This window comes from Ambystoma mexicanum, chromosome 3q, assembly GCF_040938575.1.
Source record: "Ambystoma mexicanum isolate Mex_15411 chromosome 3q, UKY_AmexF1_1, whole genome shotgun sequence".
In the NCBI taxonomy this organism is placed as follows: Eukaryota; Metazoa; Chordata; class Amphibia; order Caudata; family Ambystomatidae; genus Ambystoma; species Ambystoma mexicanum.
This window is the reverse complement of record NC_090926.1, coordinates 1000950555-1000969124: the sequence shown is the minus strand read 5'-3', so window position 1 is coordinate 1000969124 and position 18570 is coordinate 1000950555. Positions and strand designations below refer to the sequence as shown.

Here is an 18570-nt window from a genome sequence, read left to right as displayed (position 1 = left end):
GATGAAGGAATCTGAAGAAGAACATGGAAGTGAGACGCCAGCTGCAACTTCTGGACTGTTGGTTTGCCCGGTGAAGCCCTGCTGCAGTGCTGAAACTCCGAATTCGCCTTGACTAGAGAAGCCCTGCAACAGACTACTTCTCCCCTTGGGTTGGTGGGACCAATTAACCCCAAAGCTAACTTGTCTGGACATCCTCTCGGAGCTGGCAGTACTTCCCTTTCTGCTGCAGGAACAGATTGCTAGGGAGAGGAACACCAGAATAGAGTGTCTCGTTAAGTTGGACCCGAGCTACAGCAAGATCCTCCAGACTCCCATGAAGCAGGACGGACCAAGCATGAGGCACCTCAAGAGAGTGCTGGACCCCAGATGCGAGGAAAGTCCATAAGGTATTTGAGAACTGCAGTGGTGCAATTTGCGAAAAGCTGAAACCGTGAAGTGCTGCTGATCTGAAGTTTGCCCATTGCTGCCGACGACCTTCAATTCGTAGTGCAGGAGTCCCCCCCTCCCTCTTGTCCCCATGACCGAGACGCAGGAACAACAGGATCTGCAAACCTACACAGGAACAGAAGCCAGCTGGCACCAATTTCTTCAAAACCAAGGGTACAGTAAAACTAAGGGGTACCTACCTCCTATGGTGTAGCCTTGCTAGCTCTCAGCTGAGACTAGTCTTGGTTGCTTTTGCCGAGTTGCTTGCAGTTTTGCCCTTCACAAGCCTCCCAGTTTGTGGCCTGTTAGGCAAGATTTGGAGCAGTACCCTTTGGGTGCACTACAATAACCTTGACCTCCTGGCAATAGGAACCCAACCTTTGGTATAGGTTTGTACTACACAGGTTGGTAGTGTGGCTGAGCAGCCAGGCTTATCTCAAGATGGGTCATTGTGAGCAGTCGGGAGGTTACACAGATGACAAGTATCCAAATAAACACTTATACACAAGGTTTCTTGATGAAACAATTATTAATTTATTTTAAAAAGTCAGTTTGAATAAGCCTTCTTGAGAAGGGGCAATATAATTGTAACACAAATACACTCCAAAATACACACTCTTAGTTTCTTTAAATCAGCAAGTACCCATTTGGGATGGCACACAGACACTTCCTACACCCTCCGGTGGCAAATAGCTAGGACACAGTGGACATTAATAGATCACTGGTACATTTAGAGCAATATTGAGATGAGTGTTAAAGTAAAGAGGTTTCAGAATAAAATAAGATATCACACAAATATTCTTAAGCAGGTAAGTACTTTTGAACGCCTCAATGCAAAGCAAGTCAACCCTTTCTTGCAGGGAAGGTAAAACACAAGCAGAGGAGAGAAGAGTCATTCAGGGAGCCAGGCCAGCCAATGTCAATTGGGCAAAAGTCTAGTTGAGCTGAAGCACTTCTTGCAGGCAAGTAAAGGTCTTGCACAATGTTTTAGAAGTCTTTGTAGAAAAAGTAGAATCAAAGTAGGGTCTGAAGCTGGGAGCCTTGTGAGAGGTAGAAGATGCAAGCAACTCTACAGAAGCAACCAAGACATGTCTCAACTGAGATCAATTAAGCCTACAAGACAAGAGGTAAGTTCTCGTAGACTGTACAGTACCTTTGGTTAGAAGAAATGGTTCCAGCTGGCTTCTGTTCTTATGTGGCTCTGTAGATCCGCTTGTGCCAGGAACAACAGGGAGTACTTCCGGGGACTCCTACAACACAACGGGACTGTCAGCGGCAGAAAAGGACCAATTTCTATTCAGCGGAACTTTGCGGTTTCAGCACTTCGTGTCTCAGCAAATAACGCCACTGCAGTCTCAGGGATACCACTCTGGACTTTCCTCGCATCTGGGGTCCAGCACTCTGTTGAGGTGGCTCAGACTTGGTCAGTCCTGCTTACTGGGAGTCCAGGGGATCTTCCAGCAGCTCCGTCAAAAGTGAGGCACTCCGTTTGGTATTCCTCTCCCTGGCACTTTGGTTCCAGCAGAAGTACAGCCAGCTCTCAGAGGATGGCCAAACGAGTTCACTTTGAAGTTCATTGGTCCCACAAACTCAAGGGGAGAAGTCGGCCTTGCAGGGCTTCTCTAGTTGAGGCGAATTCAGAGCTTCAGCAGAGCAGCAGGGCTTCACCGGGCAAACCAATGGTCCAGGAGTTGCAGCAGGCGTCTCTTCCAAGTTCTTCTTCAGATTCCTTCATCCAGTGGTCGACTCTGCCTTCCAAGCCAAAAAGCCTTGCCTTTTATGCAAGTTGCAACCATTCATTCCATCCTAACTGTCACAGCAGGGTGGCTGTCCTTGCCGGACCTTCCAGCCGGCCAATCACCTTTGGGTGCATTCCTGTGCTGTGATAAAGCGCAGGGAGTTTCGGGCACCTGCCTCACTTCCTGCCCCTGCCAGACATACTGAAGCCAGAGGCGGGCTTCATTTGTGAATCCCGCCAAAGACTAAACAAACAAAGGGACCAAACCTGGTTTGGCGTGCAAAGTAAATCTCAAGAAGGTCCTTTCCAACAAGAAATGACAAGAAAAAAAAAAAAAATAAAAAAAATAAAAAAAAAGAACAGGGCCTTTTTGACAAAATGAGCACCCATGGGTGCTTTACTGCAACTGTGAATGCAGCCCGTGGTAAAAACAATGGTAGTTAAAAGTAAACCACTGTCACCAACCATTTATTGTAGTAAGTGTGACATAAAAATGTTACATGAGAAACTAGACAAGGGGGATACGAAGTAACCCCTCCAGCACCCTATGGTAAGATAGTGTGTGCTGGGTCTAGAAAGTTACAAATGGTAAGTAAAGTCAATTTCACTTTACTGCTCTTCGAAACAGTAGTTTATCCAAGAGAAGGTATTTAAACCTTTGGGAACTCTAAGAGACTTCCCTCTGCCACTGCACTGAAGGTGTTGTGCGTCACAGTGCAAAGATGGAGTTTGTCAGATTCCAAAACCAAAAAGAAACAGTGTTAAATCACAGAAAATTACATGAGAGAGTGGGAACAAATGTCTCACTCTCTCCAGGTTGAAAATTAAAGTCCTAGAGTTCAGCAAAAGTGCTGGGGGTCTCTGGTAGATAGGAATTAGCACATTTCTGAGAATTCTCCCTAACACGGCTCTACAGTGATTTCATTTTCTACAAAGATTTCTAAAACATTTTGCAAGACTTTTTACTGACCTTCAAGAAGTGCTTCAGCGCACCTAGACTTTTGCTCAACTAACATTGGCTGTCCTGGCTCCCTGAAAGACTCTCCTATCTCAGACTTTGTGCTTTAACTATCCCTCAACAAAAGTCACACATTCCATGACTTGTGTAACTGGGGAAAGTTAATTTACTTTGCATTGGGGGGGTTCAAAAGTACCTACCAGCTTAAGAATATTTGTTAAGCATCGTTTTATTTGTGCACTATTTTCCTTTTGACACCAAACTCAGTATTGCTCTAAATGTACCAGTGATATATCAATGTCCACAGTGTCCTAGTTATTTAAGTCACCTCAGGGTGTAGGAAGGGTCTTGGTGCCATCCCAAATCGGCATCTACTGATTTAAAGAATATATGAGTGTGTATTTTGAAGTATTTTTTTTGTGTTACATAGATTTGCTCCCTTCTAAGCAAGGCATATTCAACTGACTGTTACATTAATAAATAATTAATCAAGGAACCTTGAGTGCAATTCTTTATTTGGATACTTGCCATTGAATACCTAGGTTAGAACCCTACAGCTCACATTGACCCCTCTTGAGATAAGCCTGGCTGCTCAGTCACTACCAACTTGTGTAGTACATGCTTATACCAAATGATGGGTTAACTATTGCCAAGAGGACAAGGCTTGTGCAGTCACCCACAGGGTACTGCACACAATCTCGCTTAACAGCCCGAGTGCCCACTTGCATATTTTCTGTGCTAGCGTGAACTAATTTGGAGAATGAGTTTCCCCCTGCTTGTTGATCTAGCACATTGCAGTGTTGCTGCCTGTGAGTACTTGTACTGACTGATTTGTTAGGTGTTTTTCAAAGGCTTGGAGTGCTTTGAACATTGCTAGAGGTTCCAGCAGGTTGATATTGTTCTGTGCTGTGATGTGAATACAGACCATGTGCTGTGAAATGAAGGTGATGCCCCCCCACCCCCACCCACCCAGAGAGTGATGAAGTCTGTTGTAACTACTGCTTGCACCACCGGGTCATGGTTGGGTTTTCCCTTCAATGGCTTCTCCTTTGTCCACCAGCGTAAGGCTTGTACTAGTGTTTGCGAAACGACCACCAGATCGTCCCACTGACTGCCCTCTGTTTCAGCAACCATTCCAGCATCGGGCGCCAATGCAATCGTGCATGTGGGACCAGGTAAATACAAGATGCCATCATGCCGAGCAAACGCATAGCTTTGCGTACACTTATCTGGTGACCGGCTTGATACTGAGGTATTTGCAGCAGTAGGTTTTGGATTATTTCCTTTGTTGGAATGACTAGCCCTTCTGTTTTTATGACACCGCCTAGTAACTGTTTTGTCTTGTCTAGTTGGTATCCAGCGATTGCCTCGACAGCGAAACCATCGACAAGCATACCGTTGAAACAAAATGCATTGAAAAAACCCCTCAAATGCATTTTTTTCAATGGTAAAGGGTTTATTTTAGCAAAAATGGGTTTTAAATGTTAAAAAACAGAGGGAACCCCACTATTCAATGCTTTTTTTCAAGGGTATGGTTGTCGATGCAATCACTATAAACCATCTAGTTTGGTAAAAGGCTTGATATTTTCTCGTTTATCGAGAAGCCCAACTGAAAAAGAAGGTTGATTGGTCTTTGTGTATTTTGCTTGCAAATTTGGGTTGTTTCACCCGTGATTAGCCAGTCGTCCTGGTAGGAGTACACTGGTATTGCTTCCCTGTACAGTTGTACTGCCAACACCAGCAGTACCTTGGTGAATACCCTTGGAGCCGAAGCTATGCCGAAGGGTAGCACCTTCAATTGGTAGTGCTGGTTTGCTATATTGAAAACGCAAGAATGATCTGTGCGCTGGTAACATTGAAATATGAAAATAGGCATCTTTCATATTCAAGGTTGCCATGTAGTCCCCTTGCTTTAGCAGGGGGATTACTACTTCTAGTGTTGTCATGAAGAATTTTGTGGCTTGACATATGTGGTTAAAGGACGCAGACCTAATACAGGGCGCATAGTCCGATTTTTTTTGGGCAATAGGAAGTACGTTGAATAGATATCCTTGTTTACCTGGTTCACCAGGACGATTTTGACGGCGTCCTTTAACAGTAGCGCTGCAAAGTCTTACAGTAGTATGCGCTTTTCCTCCCGTGTGGTGGCTCTGTCGTGGGGGGTGGAAGGAGGGTCGCTATAGTAGTTCTATGCAATAACCGCCCGCTACGGTTGAAAGCACCCACTTGTCCGAGGCGGTTGCCTCCCATGCGGGGGTGAAGTGTGTTATCCATCCTCCTACTGGAGTGAAATGGGAGGGGACCTAAAGCGGGTGGTCAATGCTTTGGGGGTGTGCCCCACCCTTGGAAGAGTAGGATCTGCCCAGGCTGCCAGATCTTCGCTGGCCCCTCTGGAAACCTTGACATTATTGTCCCCGATTGGAACCCCAGGATGAACCCTGACCTTGGTTGTACCCGGATCCCCTCTGCAAATGATTTCCGCCCCTTTAGCCTGAGGGCTTGTTGGTGAGTTGACCCAGAGACTTTAGAGTCATACTCTTCCTTAGCACTCTTTAATGAATCCTCTACTGCTTTGCCGAAGAGCATGTTAGGCTCTACCTGCATTTTGAGGAGGGTTGCCTGTGTCTCTAATTTGAAACCTGACTGGCGCAGCCAAGCATGGTGCTTTATAATTGTGCCCTCTGCTCTAATTCTGCGAGCGTTGTCAGCTGCATCTAAATTATTCGTATAAAATGCAGCCTTCCCCTCGGCTACTGTGAAGAACAATTTTGATTTTAATGGTTCTGGGGCTGAGGCCATCAAGGTGGCCATTTCCTCCCAATTGTGGCAGTTGTAACTGGCCAGCAGAGTGGTGTTGTTGGCACCTACCGAAAGTGTATAGTTTCTTACTCTTTATCAGGGGGTGCTTCAAATGAAGCGAGTGGTGTTCTTGCCCTTGTTGTGGTAACTACCAGTGAATCTGGTTTTAATTGACGGAACAGGGCCTCCCTGTCATTCTGTAGTCCTTTTATCATGTATGTTCTGTCTTGTTTTCCACGCAGGAGTTCATGTGGGACTCCTAGCGGTGCAGCTCTTCCTCTTTTTGGTTTGGTGTACAGACCCTTGGGATACCCTTATGGCACCCATGGGTGGGGGAACAATCCTGTACCCATAGTGTATGTTTTTGGGCACCTGTGTGCCCCCCAGAGTAGGGTTTGGGCTGGTGGTAGCTCACTGATGGAAATCGTTCAGAAGCTGAAGTTGATACTTGATACTTAACCTTGAAGCCCACTGGAAGAAGAGGAATTACTGCCTCTGTCCTTCACCAATCTGAAACCTGCTGTGCCTTCAAGGAACTGATCCAAGAGAGGACCTGGCTAGGAGACTTCTCCCAGAACTATGAGGGACCATCATGCAGCAGTTAACCTTCGCCAAAGCGCCGCCGGAAGTCAGTCCTCGAAAGGCTGCGACCGGAGACTGGGACCGCTCCGGAATCATGAAGCAAGGCACCCGGACATTGAAGTCCATCACCGTCGACCACCACCATCACCGACCGGAGCCGCAGTACTCCTCTGCCTAAGAACACTTTGAACAAAGGACTCCCTCGCTCATCACCGACGACCGCTTTACCCAACCGGAGTAAGTCAAGGCCATCGATGCACCGAGGAGAATCCGCTGGTGGGTGTCCTGCCACCCGAAGACCACAGAGACGCTGAATGACGACTCGATGCCCTTGCTGGGCCAATGTTCCTCAGTAACTCTTTGCGGCAACAAACTATCGTCGTCAAGGTGCACTGTATGCCTCATCCTCGCAGGACGTCCATGACCGATCATTGACGAGCACCGCCAGGACCGAAGCTGCTGCCTCGATGCCTTTGTTAAGCATTTCTTCGAAGGATCTCGAAGATCCATGGCTCCTGCCTTAAAGGGAGCCGCTCAAGAAGGATCCGTCGACGAACCGACGTCAATTTCTGCTATTCCAGGTATATTGGGGTGGTAGAAGCTTTTTAGAGGTAAATAAGGCAAATATAAACAATATATGGACTGGGCTTGTATTATTTACAGGTTGACCAGGTTGGGGGGGGGGGGGATCCTCACACAGAACTCTGTCTAGGTAACAGGGCCAGAATGTTTTAACCAACCTACTTTCCTCCTACGTCTATTGTTGGTTCACTTTATGAACAGATTTGTAGGACATTTGAACTGAGTACAGTTGATGCATTTTAATGGAATCAAGAGTAATTGTGGTACCACATTGAGACTTTATTTACCATTTTAGAATTGTCGGAGCACAAAATGTGTTATTGTATGTGTACATAATCAAAGCCTTATTTATATAAAGACTGTTTTCACTAACAAAGTGTGTGGACATTCCTTTGTGGGTGTTTGGGAACTAAACTGTACTTAAGAACCAGCCCGCATCACCTCCTGAGAGCTTAAGCCTTGATTGCTCGTCCACAATACCAAATGGAGAATCTTGGCTGGGATGCTCTGTGCCTCTACTCCGCCGTATAGAGAGCATGAGTACAGATACCCCCCTCCAGTCATTACAGACTCCTTATGTAGAGGGGGTCTGAAGGGGCTGGGCAAAACATCTTCTCAATTCTGAGATTTATTTCACGCATGAGGTTAGGGATTTATAGAGCAGGTTGAATCCTCCTTTGTACTGTAGAGAAGGAGCCAAGTATACCCAGCTCAACCATCTCGCCCATATTGCCTATATGTTGGGAACCGGAGTGTGAGACACGTGCAGTACCAATGAAAATACTGATACAGGGAGAATCCTGTAGGCAAGGTTCCCATTGAGAAAGTCATATCTGCATACGAGACAGTATGATGGCCATTTGAATGAAATCCCTGAAGAAGCAGGACCAATGAATGAACAAGCAGATTGGTGACGTCACATGAAGCCAAACTGATATACACGGAAGAGATGCAGAGACAAGAGAAGTGACTATAGTCTATAAGGCATCAAGAAAGTATCAAAGATGAGTGACATCTCGGGCTCGAGATAAAGAACCTTATGCTACAGAAACGATAAAGATAGCAAGTTATTTTACACATGTACAGATGCAAAGAAACGCAAGCAGATGAAGTATACTTGAGGCTCGCTTTATAGTGAATAGATTGCAGCATGCACCAACATATACATATATAGGAGTTAGTAAAGAATGGATGTTTCCACAACATATTGTAGCAGAGCTGGATCACAGAAGGAGAGCCTTTGCCAGTGTATCAAAGTTGAAAAACAATGAAAGTACAATGAAAAAAATCAGCCCCAAGAAACCAAGGTCTTATCGGACTGGGATGAGGAGACATTAGTTACAAACGTATGAAAGAATGAAACTCCTGTTCAGAAGGCATGGACGAAAACAATGAAGTCGTCAAAGGTCTATTAAAAAAAATATTATTTTAAAGCACCAGAGCTCAAATTTGTGGTCTTCAGTCACGTGAATGGATGGAACTGGACAAACATGACGAACTGCACCTACGCAGAAGGGCAGAGCGTGCCTCTACTCCCTTGTATTCTCCAGAGCAAAGAACATTTCCAAGGCCAAGTTCAAAGCCTTAATTGACATGCAGACCACTGAGGTGATAGATGATATGCTAATTGGTGGGAAGCTATGGTTATCACCAGCACCTGGAAGTCCAGCCTGCGTGCTGCTAACGTGGGTGGAAATGTACTGACGAATGTAAGAGTGCCAACCAATTGTAGGGGGCTGCATGATTAAGAGCCCTATAGTTTGTGTAACCAATGGGATGTTGTGTATTTAGTGACATTAGTAGTGACTTGTTTGAGGGGAGGGCTTATGTTAAGGAGCCTCTCACTTACTTAGACTAGATGGAACGTATACTTAGATGTTCCCTCTAAGCCTAACACATTTGCCACTAGGTTTTTATAATTTGCCACGTAGGAGGACATTGGTAAATATGTAGGTTAACGTCATCAATGACGAGCTTTTACTATAAGTATGATGTTTTTATGAAGCAAATTGAGAGGCCATGAGACGTACTTTGATGTCCATTGTACTGCCCGTTTTAGATAATTGAAAATAAAACAGTCAGCTTTGCCAACTTCCTGAGTCATTTTGATTATTGATGTTTGAGTAACTTCTTCATCCCCATTCATCTCAAAGTATTGCTACCTCGTCCTAAAGGGCTGGGTCGGCTTTCCCGGTTCAGTACGGATTTTAATAATGGGATAAATTGGTTTACTGATTTTTTTGTCGTCCAATATGTCCTTGACAAAGTCTTTGTTGGCCTCGATTTGCTATGTTTGAATTTGAAAATGCTTTGCTGTCTTTAGCAGCAGGTCATTAAATTGAAGTTGGTTGTCCACTGGTGAACCTGCCACTGGTGGTTCTACATTATCTGGAGAGGGTAAGACGTAGACGTGGTCTTCATCATCATCATCATCATCAAAATAATGATCTACCTCCCCCTAGGTTCTCTTGATCCTCAGAATCTGCATTCGGGTCAAAGAGATCAAATTGGTTTGGGTCCTGCCGAGGAGTGTCTTGAAAGGTGTCTGGCCAGGCTCTTTTAGCTGGGTGTTGAGACATTGCGACCCGGTAGCAGATGTGTTCTGAAAATTACCCAAAAAAAAAAAATAGAAATCGGCCACACAGGACATATGTCTCATCACTCTGTCTATGTCCTCAGCAGATCACTGAGGAACTTGGTATAGTGACTGGAGTAGGATGTATTTCTGGTGTAGGCTGCTTCTTAGGTTTCATTGTTGCAGACATAGTATATCATATGATATATGGAATTTATAAACACGCCTATACACAAGTGTTTCAAGGCGCAACGAGGCAAGGGAGGAGGAATAAAGGGAGGACAGACAACAATCCTACTAGGCCAGATGTCATTCAGATTGTGTAAGTGCATGTGATGGGGGATTGGGAAAGGGACAGTGCAGTACCAGGGAAAAGTAATCATGTAAGTAACGGCCAGCAGGTGGCAAGCGCAAAAGTAAGTGCAGGAATCAGGTGTCAAATGCTGGTGGTGGGACTGTAGGGATACAGGAACAGTCCCAAGTGCGGGGGTTGCCAGGCAGGCAGTGCAGGTGTGTGTGACATGCGGGGAAGGGACCTGGGCCCGAGATCAGAGGGTGGCCAGGTAACCAGTACAGTTTCAGCCAGGAGGTCTGCAGGAGAGAGGAGGAGAAAAAGCAGTAGCAAAGAAAGTTTTTGGAGGTGCTTACGGAACCGGAGGTGGTTCTCCTCAAGTTTCAGGGAGGCAGGGAGGCAGTTCCAGAAGGAGGCCCCAGCCGAGGAAAGAGATTTACCACCAACTCGTTGCTTGGAGAAGCGGCTGACCCTGAGAGAGTTGGAGGCAGATGAGCGAAGAGCTCTAGAAAGAAGATATTTAGGGAGAAAGAGTTGAAGGTATTGAGACCCTAGGCCCCAGAAGGCCTTGTGTACAATGCAGAAGGATTTTAACTTAATCCTTGCAGCCACTGGGAGCCAGTGAAGAGATTTCAGTCCTGGAGAGATACGATCCCTGGACCTGAGGCCAAGGAAAAGTCTTGCAGTCCTGTTCTGGATGAGTTGCAGAGGGCAGAGAGTAGAGACAGGCAGGAGGCTGTTGCAATAGTCCAGCCTAGAGAGAACCAGAGCTCTGGAGACAGTGAGCTTCTGGTGAAAGGAAAGGAAGAATACCTCTGAGGAGGTGCAGATGGTAATGTGACTTCTTAGAGAAGTCAGAGATGTGAGGAGAGAAGGGGAGTGTGGAGTCGAAGAAGACCGAGGTTTTTAGCCTCAAAGGAGGGCGCAGGAAGAGGGCCAAGAGAGGCTGACCCTCCCTCCCCCTGGGAAACACTGTCATTCTCCCTATGGGATGCACTCTCTTTTTCCCTATGGGGTTTATGGCTCTTCGAAGTAAGGTGTTTCGAAGTCCATCCTTGCAGCAGTCTTTCGGGGACATGTTTTTTGACCAAGTGCGGCAATTTTGATGTCTGAGGGTGTTTTGCCATTTGACGTTATAGAAGAGTGACGTTTTCCGGCGGATGGGTGAGTCGGAACCGCTTCTCTCGACGTTCGGTCTTCAGCAGCAGTATTGGACACGGCGTCTGAGTCGGATTTATCTCTCGACCTTGGGGGCCTGTCATGCGGCGAGCGTGATTGCGAATGCCCAGAGGACAGCGAGCTAGTGGACCTTCCCCCTCGACGCAGTGTGTGGCCGTGAAGACGGCGTCTGTCAACTTCTGGCCTTGTGTTGTGTGTTGTGTGTGATGACGTATCGGTCCTAATGCCGCCGGGTGTCATCCCTGTAGCTGTGCCGCCGTCTGTTGGGGTTGGGAGATTGCACGTGGGAATCCGAAGGTCCAAAAAGACGCTGATGCTGCCGTCACTAGAAGCACCCTCCAAGTCTATGGCGGCCTCGAACCGCAAGGCGTGGTGGGTCCAGCACTTTGTTTTTTGGTCTTTTAGGGTCTTGGGTTTAAAAAGCTTACAAGCTTTACAATGACGCTCGTTGTGATCCCTCGGAAGGCAGAGGTTGCACAACCAGTGCGATTCCTTCCAAGGACATTTTTGTTACACCTGGGACAGAATTTAAACAGTGCATTCTCTGTGATTAATTGGAAGAGCAGCCTGGCGATTATAAAGGGCAGAAGGGGAAAAATCCATTCTCTTAGTAGGCTAAGATGTATACCACCCCCCACTCTCCCTACTGTCTGGGCCGAGGCCCGCAGTGGCCTTCCGAGACCATAGGATCGTCAAGGCAAGTTCTTCATCCGACGAGATTTGTCCTCAAAAACTGAGGTCAAAGTTGTCGAGGAGCAGAGAGAGAACTAACTCTAATTTTATTGTAAATAAATGACAGGGACAATGATGGCGGAAAAACAATCTGAGGGACCTCGATGCGTGAAGGACCATGGATACAGTGGACGTCACACAAGGGATAGTATTACTGGCACGCCCTGTCGACTTCCTTGTCGAATATATATATATATATATATATATATATATATATATATATATATATATACACACACACACACACACACACACACACACACACACACACACACACACAGAGTGGACCATTTAAATATATGGTGGGTGGGAGAGCATGATTATTCAGCCTCATGGCAAAATATATATATATATATATTTTTTTTCTTTTTTTTTTTTAAACATGAAAACGTTCATGAATAATGAAAAAAAGTTTTTCACAGAACCATCAAAAAAAGGCTTTCGAGACAAATCCCGAAATTGTTTTCTTGATTGAATTTATTGGTACACACCTAGCCCCTACCTTAAATTGCACAAGTTATGAACAGTTCAACAATCAGGTTAACCAATCTTGAGATATTCACTTCAAAATATATTACTATGTTCTTACATGCATATTGCGTACAGAGTGAACCCAATATGTGCCAATGGAATAGAACACTGAGTGCAGAATAAATCGATTAAGACACCACACACAAAGCGTGTATCCAGAAAGAACATATGTGGACGAGGACCAACCACAAAAACGATCAGCAACAAGTATCCATGCAGAAGAAACAAATGCTCGCGCCCTCCGTGCAGCATAGTACAGGCAGTAATGTTTGGGAGTAACTGATGAATAAACCAATAAGCGCATGATGTAGGCAAGGACACATACTCTGCACGCACAAAAAAGGAACTGAACAGGCGAACAAATGCACACACAGTGCACACATGCAATGAACAGCAAAACACTAAAAACAGAGAAACAAATAAAATCAGTGACAAAAAGATAAGGCTACCTACAAACCTATTTAGTCTACAAATGTTAGTAACGCCAATATCAAGGCACCAACACTCACTAATTCGCTCATCCAAACAACCACTTCACAACATTCACAAATATCAGGTAGCTTACGCTTATAATACAGTTGAACAGAATCTTGTGAAGTACCATTGAAGTGTGAGCGAAGAATACATTTGCAGAGATTGTGTTTGTATTAAGGAATGAGTGCATTTGGAGTCTTGGTACCTGAACATTGGCATGCTCAACATTAGTAGGCTTACATTTTCTGTTTAAAAATGTAAAATGTGTATATATGTGCTCATTCGCAAAGTGGGGGGAGGGGTCTATTGGCACCATAGACCAATTACAGATATTACAGATGTTACAGTACCCCAACTCAATTTCACTCATTTTAGCAAATTCAAAAATGAGGGGCTGAGTGGATGTGCCTGAATTCACACCTGCGACTATGAGGTCAAACAGATTCCTATAATGGATGCCCTAGTCCCACTGAGTCAAAGAACCAGCTCATGTTTATGCGGAGTCTTTGTATCTTAGCATTGACTTGACTGTTGAAGATTCACTGGACTCTTGCCACATCGTGGGAAGTCTCTCTTCATGTTCAATAAGTATTTATTACCAAGCAAGCAGCCACCTATAACCTGGGGTGAGATTGGGGAGGAGATGCTTCGGGTGCATTCAATTGGTAGATTCCACTTCACTTTCTGCATGCCCACCTGAAGCTGTTGCTCATTCCATGGTTCACCTGGGTGGTGCTATTCGATCGCCGCAGATTGTTGATCGCCCGGGAGCCACCCAGTCCTGTATCTTCCTGAAAAACAAAAGAAGAGGTGATGGAAGCAAACCATATTTTTGAAGGCATAGTCTAGAGCCAAGTCCAGGAAGGAACGGTCTGCACAAAGACTTCTTTAATGAAGCACGATAAGCCTGGCACCCATGCCTCTGGATTATTAAAGGCACCTATGACAAACACACCTCCCCTCCCCCCTGCACCACCTGACCACAAATAACTCGGGCGTCACATTTCCACCGCACAGACGACACCCAAAATATCTACAAGCTCACAAACCAACTCCCCTGCAAACGAAATTGATATTGCCACTTGTTTTGCGCATGTGAGACGTAAACTAAACCCAAGTCGAAATACTACAAATAATTCCTTGCACCACAACCTCAACCCTCCCTAGTCCCTTTGTCAGAAGGAATGGGAAACTGCCAATGGAAATGGTAAAACACCTTGCACTACTCATGGCGAAAAGCCCTCGCAGTCAAACTGCAGGTCACAACCAACGTTCCTTCTTCCAAATCGAACGACCTGAAGCACGACACCTTATCTGAACCTCACACACTGATCAAAGGGAGTCATTGCTGTAGTACTGCAGACACTAGGGTATAGCAACAGCCCATGCACTGGGACCCTCATTACGTACTAAAACTATAAAGTCCTAAACTAAGATGCAAATTCAGGCTGACACTTTTCTTTTTAGTTACCATGTTTGTTGATTTTATTTACATAACGAATTCAAGATAAACACATATAACCAAATATACATAAAAGAAACAAGCATAAACCTAAGTTCATCACATTAAGAGGACCCAACACAATACAAAGATAAAAAAGTTACTTACAGGAAATAATCAAGCATTATATTTGAGACCAAATGGGGGAGCATATTTAAACTAATCCTACAGATCCAAAAATCTTCCAGAGATTTAATTAAACAAGTTCATTTTCTGGTCTCTGAAAAGAAAAACGTTCTCCATCCTCGACACTATTTTTAGGTCAGACAGCCATTCTGATATATCTAGTGTTTCCTCACTTTTCCACTTCCTCAGAAATATTTGTTTTGCTGAGTTCGCCACCCTGAAAAACCAGCATCTTTGTGGGAAAGATCTTCCACCAGGTTTTCTTCGCCTAGAATTATACTTGCATAATCATAGTCCACCTTTAACATAAGAACCTTATTCATTCTTGTTGTGACCTCCCTCCAGAAGCATCTTAATTCATAGCAATCCCAAATCATGTGTTCAAATGTTCCCCTGACATACTTACACCTCCAAAAAAGCCTCTGAATCAAGTAAACCCATTACATATAACTTTTGCGGCGTCCAAAAAACTGTTCAATATTTTGTTTTGGTGACTCTTTTCACCAAGATTCAAAGAGTTCAGAGCCACATTCTTGCACAGATTCCTCCATCTTTTCTCAGTCATCTCAGAGCCTAGAGTTTCTGACCATTTGTATAATAAGTCTTTATTTGGCTCCCTGTACTGATCCAAATTCTTGTACACCTTAGAAGCCAGATGCCCTTCTGACTTCTATTCTCTTAACCACATATGTCACCCTTTGAAATTCTCTGGAACCGTGTTCCCCAGAGCTTTCTTCAGCTTTCTATATTCTCCTAGCGCGCAGTCCTTGAGTCCTTTCTCTAAAGTCAATCGTCTAAAGCTGACCAATTATTGGTCTTCAACAAGGTCTTCCAATCACTGTATACCACCCAGCGGCCAATTTGGCCAGAGAAGTGATTTCCCTTCCCGTTTTATGGCTGCATTCAACCAAATTGAAGTAATACTGTTGCCCACAACATCCTGTTTGCTTTTCCTCAGGAGACCTCTCCAGCAAGCCCTTATAAATGCTGTAGGTGTGTAATATTTACAACCTATCCCATCCACTGACGAGAGAATAGCTGTGGGCGATAGCAGCGAAGATCTGCTCGCCTCCGCCTATTTCCAGGCATCCATTGAGTTTTCTATGAATGGTACTAAATGTCAAGCACCAAACACCAGATGATAGTTTTTAAAATCCAGAACACCAGACCACCACTTTCCTGGTACAGTTATAGTTTCCATAGTTTCAGACGAGGCCGTTTACCATCCCACAGAAAGGTTTCAATCAGGCTCTCAATTTTCTTTATGAAGCTCTTTTTTACCTGCAAGAGGATCATGCTAAGACGTCCTTTTAATTGCATCTGCTCTCCCCCAGAGGCTTAATCTCAGTTAATTCATTTTTTTTTTTTTAAATCACACTCCAATTTTGGGTAATGTATGAAAGGTTGACCTCCATCATTTTAGTCACTCACATCTTTAGTCAGCCATACACCAAGGTAACACATTTTGTCAGGACACCAGTTGAACCCAAAGGTACTCAGTTTCAAGTTTGAACAGGAGTTTGATGCAGGCAATGCTTTGGATTTTGTCCAATTAATCCTGTACCCCAATATCCTGTGAAAGATGTCAATTTGGACTATTAACAGGATACTCAATGTTTTGAAGAACCAATAGCATATCATCTGCGTAAAGCCAAATATTTTAACAAGCTTCACCATAATGTACTCCTTCAATTACCTTATCTTCACAACCAGGAGTCCATTGCGGTGACAAATAGCATGGGCGAGAGAGGACAGCCTTGTCTCATTCCCCTCTTAAATTCAAATTCCTCTGACAGATTACCATTTGTTTTCACACTAGCTGTAGGACATGAATATAAGAGTCTTATCTATTCTATCATATTTTTCCCAAATCCAAAACCTTCCAAAGCTGCCAGAAGGTACTCCCTCTCAATCCGGTCGAAAGCCTTCTCCACATCCGCTGATAACACCACCACCTCCTTCAGATGTTCCCTTTCATACAAAATCAATAATAATCTCCTCATATTCTCAGAGGCATGCCTCCCTTTTACAAAGCTTGCTTGACTCTGATCTATAATATCAGTTAACAAGTGTTCCATTCTTAAAGCTAAGGCTTTCGCAAAGATTTTATTGTTTGTGTTTATCAAGCGTATGGGCTTGTAGCTGCTTGTTTTTACTGATGGTTTTCCCTCCTTCTGTAAAAGGGATATATAGGCTTGTCTTGTGGTCGCCGGAAGTCAACCATCTTTCAATGATTAGCCAAGCATGGCCAGCATGAGACTGAAAACTTAATCTGCAAAACATTTTATACAGTTCAGCAGGCAGACCATCCGGCCCGGCATTTTGAGCTCCTCCACACTAGTCCTTCTCAAGGCAATCTCTGTACTTTGACTTTAGAGTTTTTAATTTACATCCATTAACAAATTGCCTCCCTTCCTCATGACTCACATGCACCTCAGAGTATAGGTTGGAATACTATTCCTTGAACGTTTCATTAATTTCAATAGGCTCACAAGTCCTAATTCCATCTCCGTTTTCAATTGCACTGGTCATCTTTTCACTACCCATCACTCGTAGACGATGAGCCAGTAGCCGATCACACTTTTCTCCTTTTTCATAATACTTGCATCTTTCTGAAAAGTAGATTTTTCAGCCGTTGTTGTAAGCAAATCCTCCAGTTTTTCTTTCTGATTAAATTAATATATTTCCACGTTTAGGCTCTTAAACTCATTTTTCTTCTCTTTGCTCGTGAGGCCCATCAACATTCCCCTTATGTAGGACTTGAAGGCCTCCCACACAAATTCTTCTTCCACTCCTCCAGTACAATTCTCCACCGCAAAAAAAAAAACTTGCTTCTTTCACTATTTCGTCCAAGATTTCGATGTCATCAAGAAGTGTTACATTCCTTCTCCATGTATTGGTTTTAGGTAATGGAAAGGTTAGTTTAATTTCTAAGGTAATTGGAGCATGATCTGAGATTATGATGCCTTTAATATCACCCCCCACTGAAGCACTGCATGCACAATCCTGAAGTCAAGAGCAGATCAATCCGCGAGTACGTTTTATGTCTGGCTGAGGAAAAAGGTATATTGTCTGAGTAAAGGATTCCGTAGTCTTCTCAAGTCTGAAAGACTCCACCCCAATACATTTCTTCAAGCCCTCCCTTTTCAACTTATCATTGCTCAAAGTTCCCCCAGTCTTATCTAGATTTGGATCTAAAGTAACATTGAAGTCTCCCCCTCAATGACATTTCTTTCATTCACATTTTTACAAAAACTGCAAGAGTAATAAAAAAGCCCCCATCCCCACCATTGGGAGCATAGATGTTACAAATATAGTATGACATTTTGAATTTTCAGATTCACACATACAATTCCACCCTCCTTATACCTTTTATAGCTAATTTCAGAAATTGGTAGATTCTTCATAATCAAGGTAAATACACCTCTAGAGCTAGATGTAAACGCAGAACAAAACACATTACCAACCCATTCTCGTTTCCACTTTTCTGCTTCTGCCTCCAATAAATGAGTTTTCTGCAGCAGGGCAATATCTCCCGCCCCCCCCAACGCATCAAGTCTTTCCAAAATAATGTTCCTGTTATTCACAGAGTTAGCTCCATTAACATTCCAAGAAATTACACGTAAACTCTACTTAAAAGAAGTTGCCATGTTTGTTCTGTTAAGTAATCCCCTCCCCCTGTGATGAAACTTAGGAACTCCTAACATCCGCCACTAAGGACTAAAAAATAAGCAACAAAATAAAACCTCTTGGATTTGGCCAACCCAAACCACTAGAATCTCCCTTCCACAATCACGAAGAGAGAAACACCACCCCGCTCTCCCCATATTTTTCCAACATACCCACAATACCTATTCAAACCAATTAACATGTAAAACCCGTTTTATAATCCCAAGACTCTTTAAACTTCATTTAACTCAAGTTCAATCCACACTACCAATATCGACCCTCGAATTCCCTCAACGTGTACAGAATAGACAAGTTAGAAAACCGTACCCTCACAAAGTTATTTTACTCAATGTATAGTAAAACTTATAATAAATTCAATGAACCCTAAATATCCATCCCCCTCGTG

The 18570-nt window shown here is 44.1% G+C and overlaps 1 protein-coding gene across 3 annotated transcripts in view; it reads right to left on the bottom strand.

Moving 5' to 3' along the window:
* The window catches only part of CEP131 (centrosomal protein 131), a 1227592-nt gene that overhangs the window by 1126160 nt on the left and 82862 nt on the right, over positions 1–18570 (bottom strand). For all 3 annotated transcript variants that reach the window (XM_069655164.1, XM_069655163.1, XM_069655162.1), the window contains one exon: positions 13565–13659. In XM_069655164.1, coding sequence (XP_069511265.1) covers positions 13565–13659 — 95 coding nt within the window. The remainder of the gene's footprint in view (positions 1–13564; positions 13660–18570) is intronic.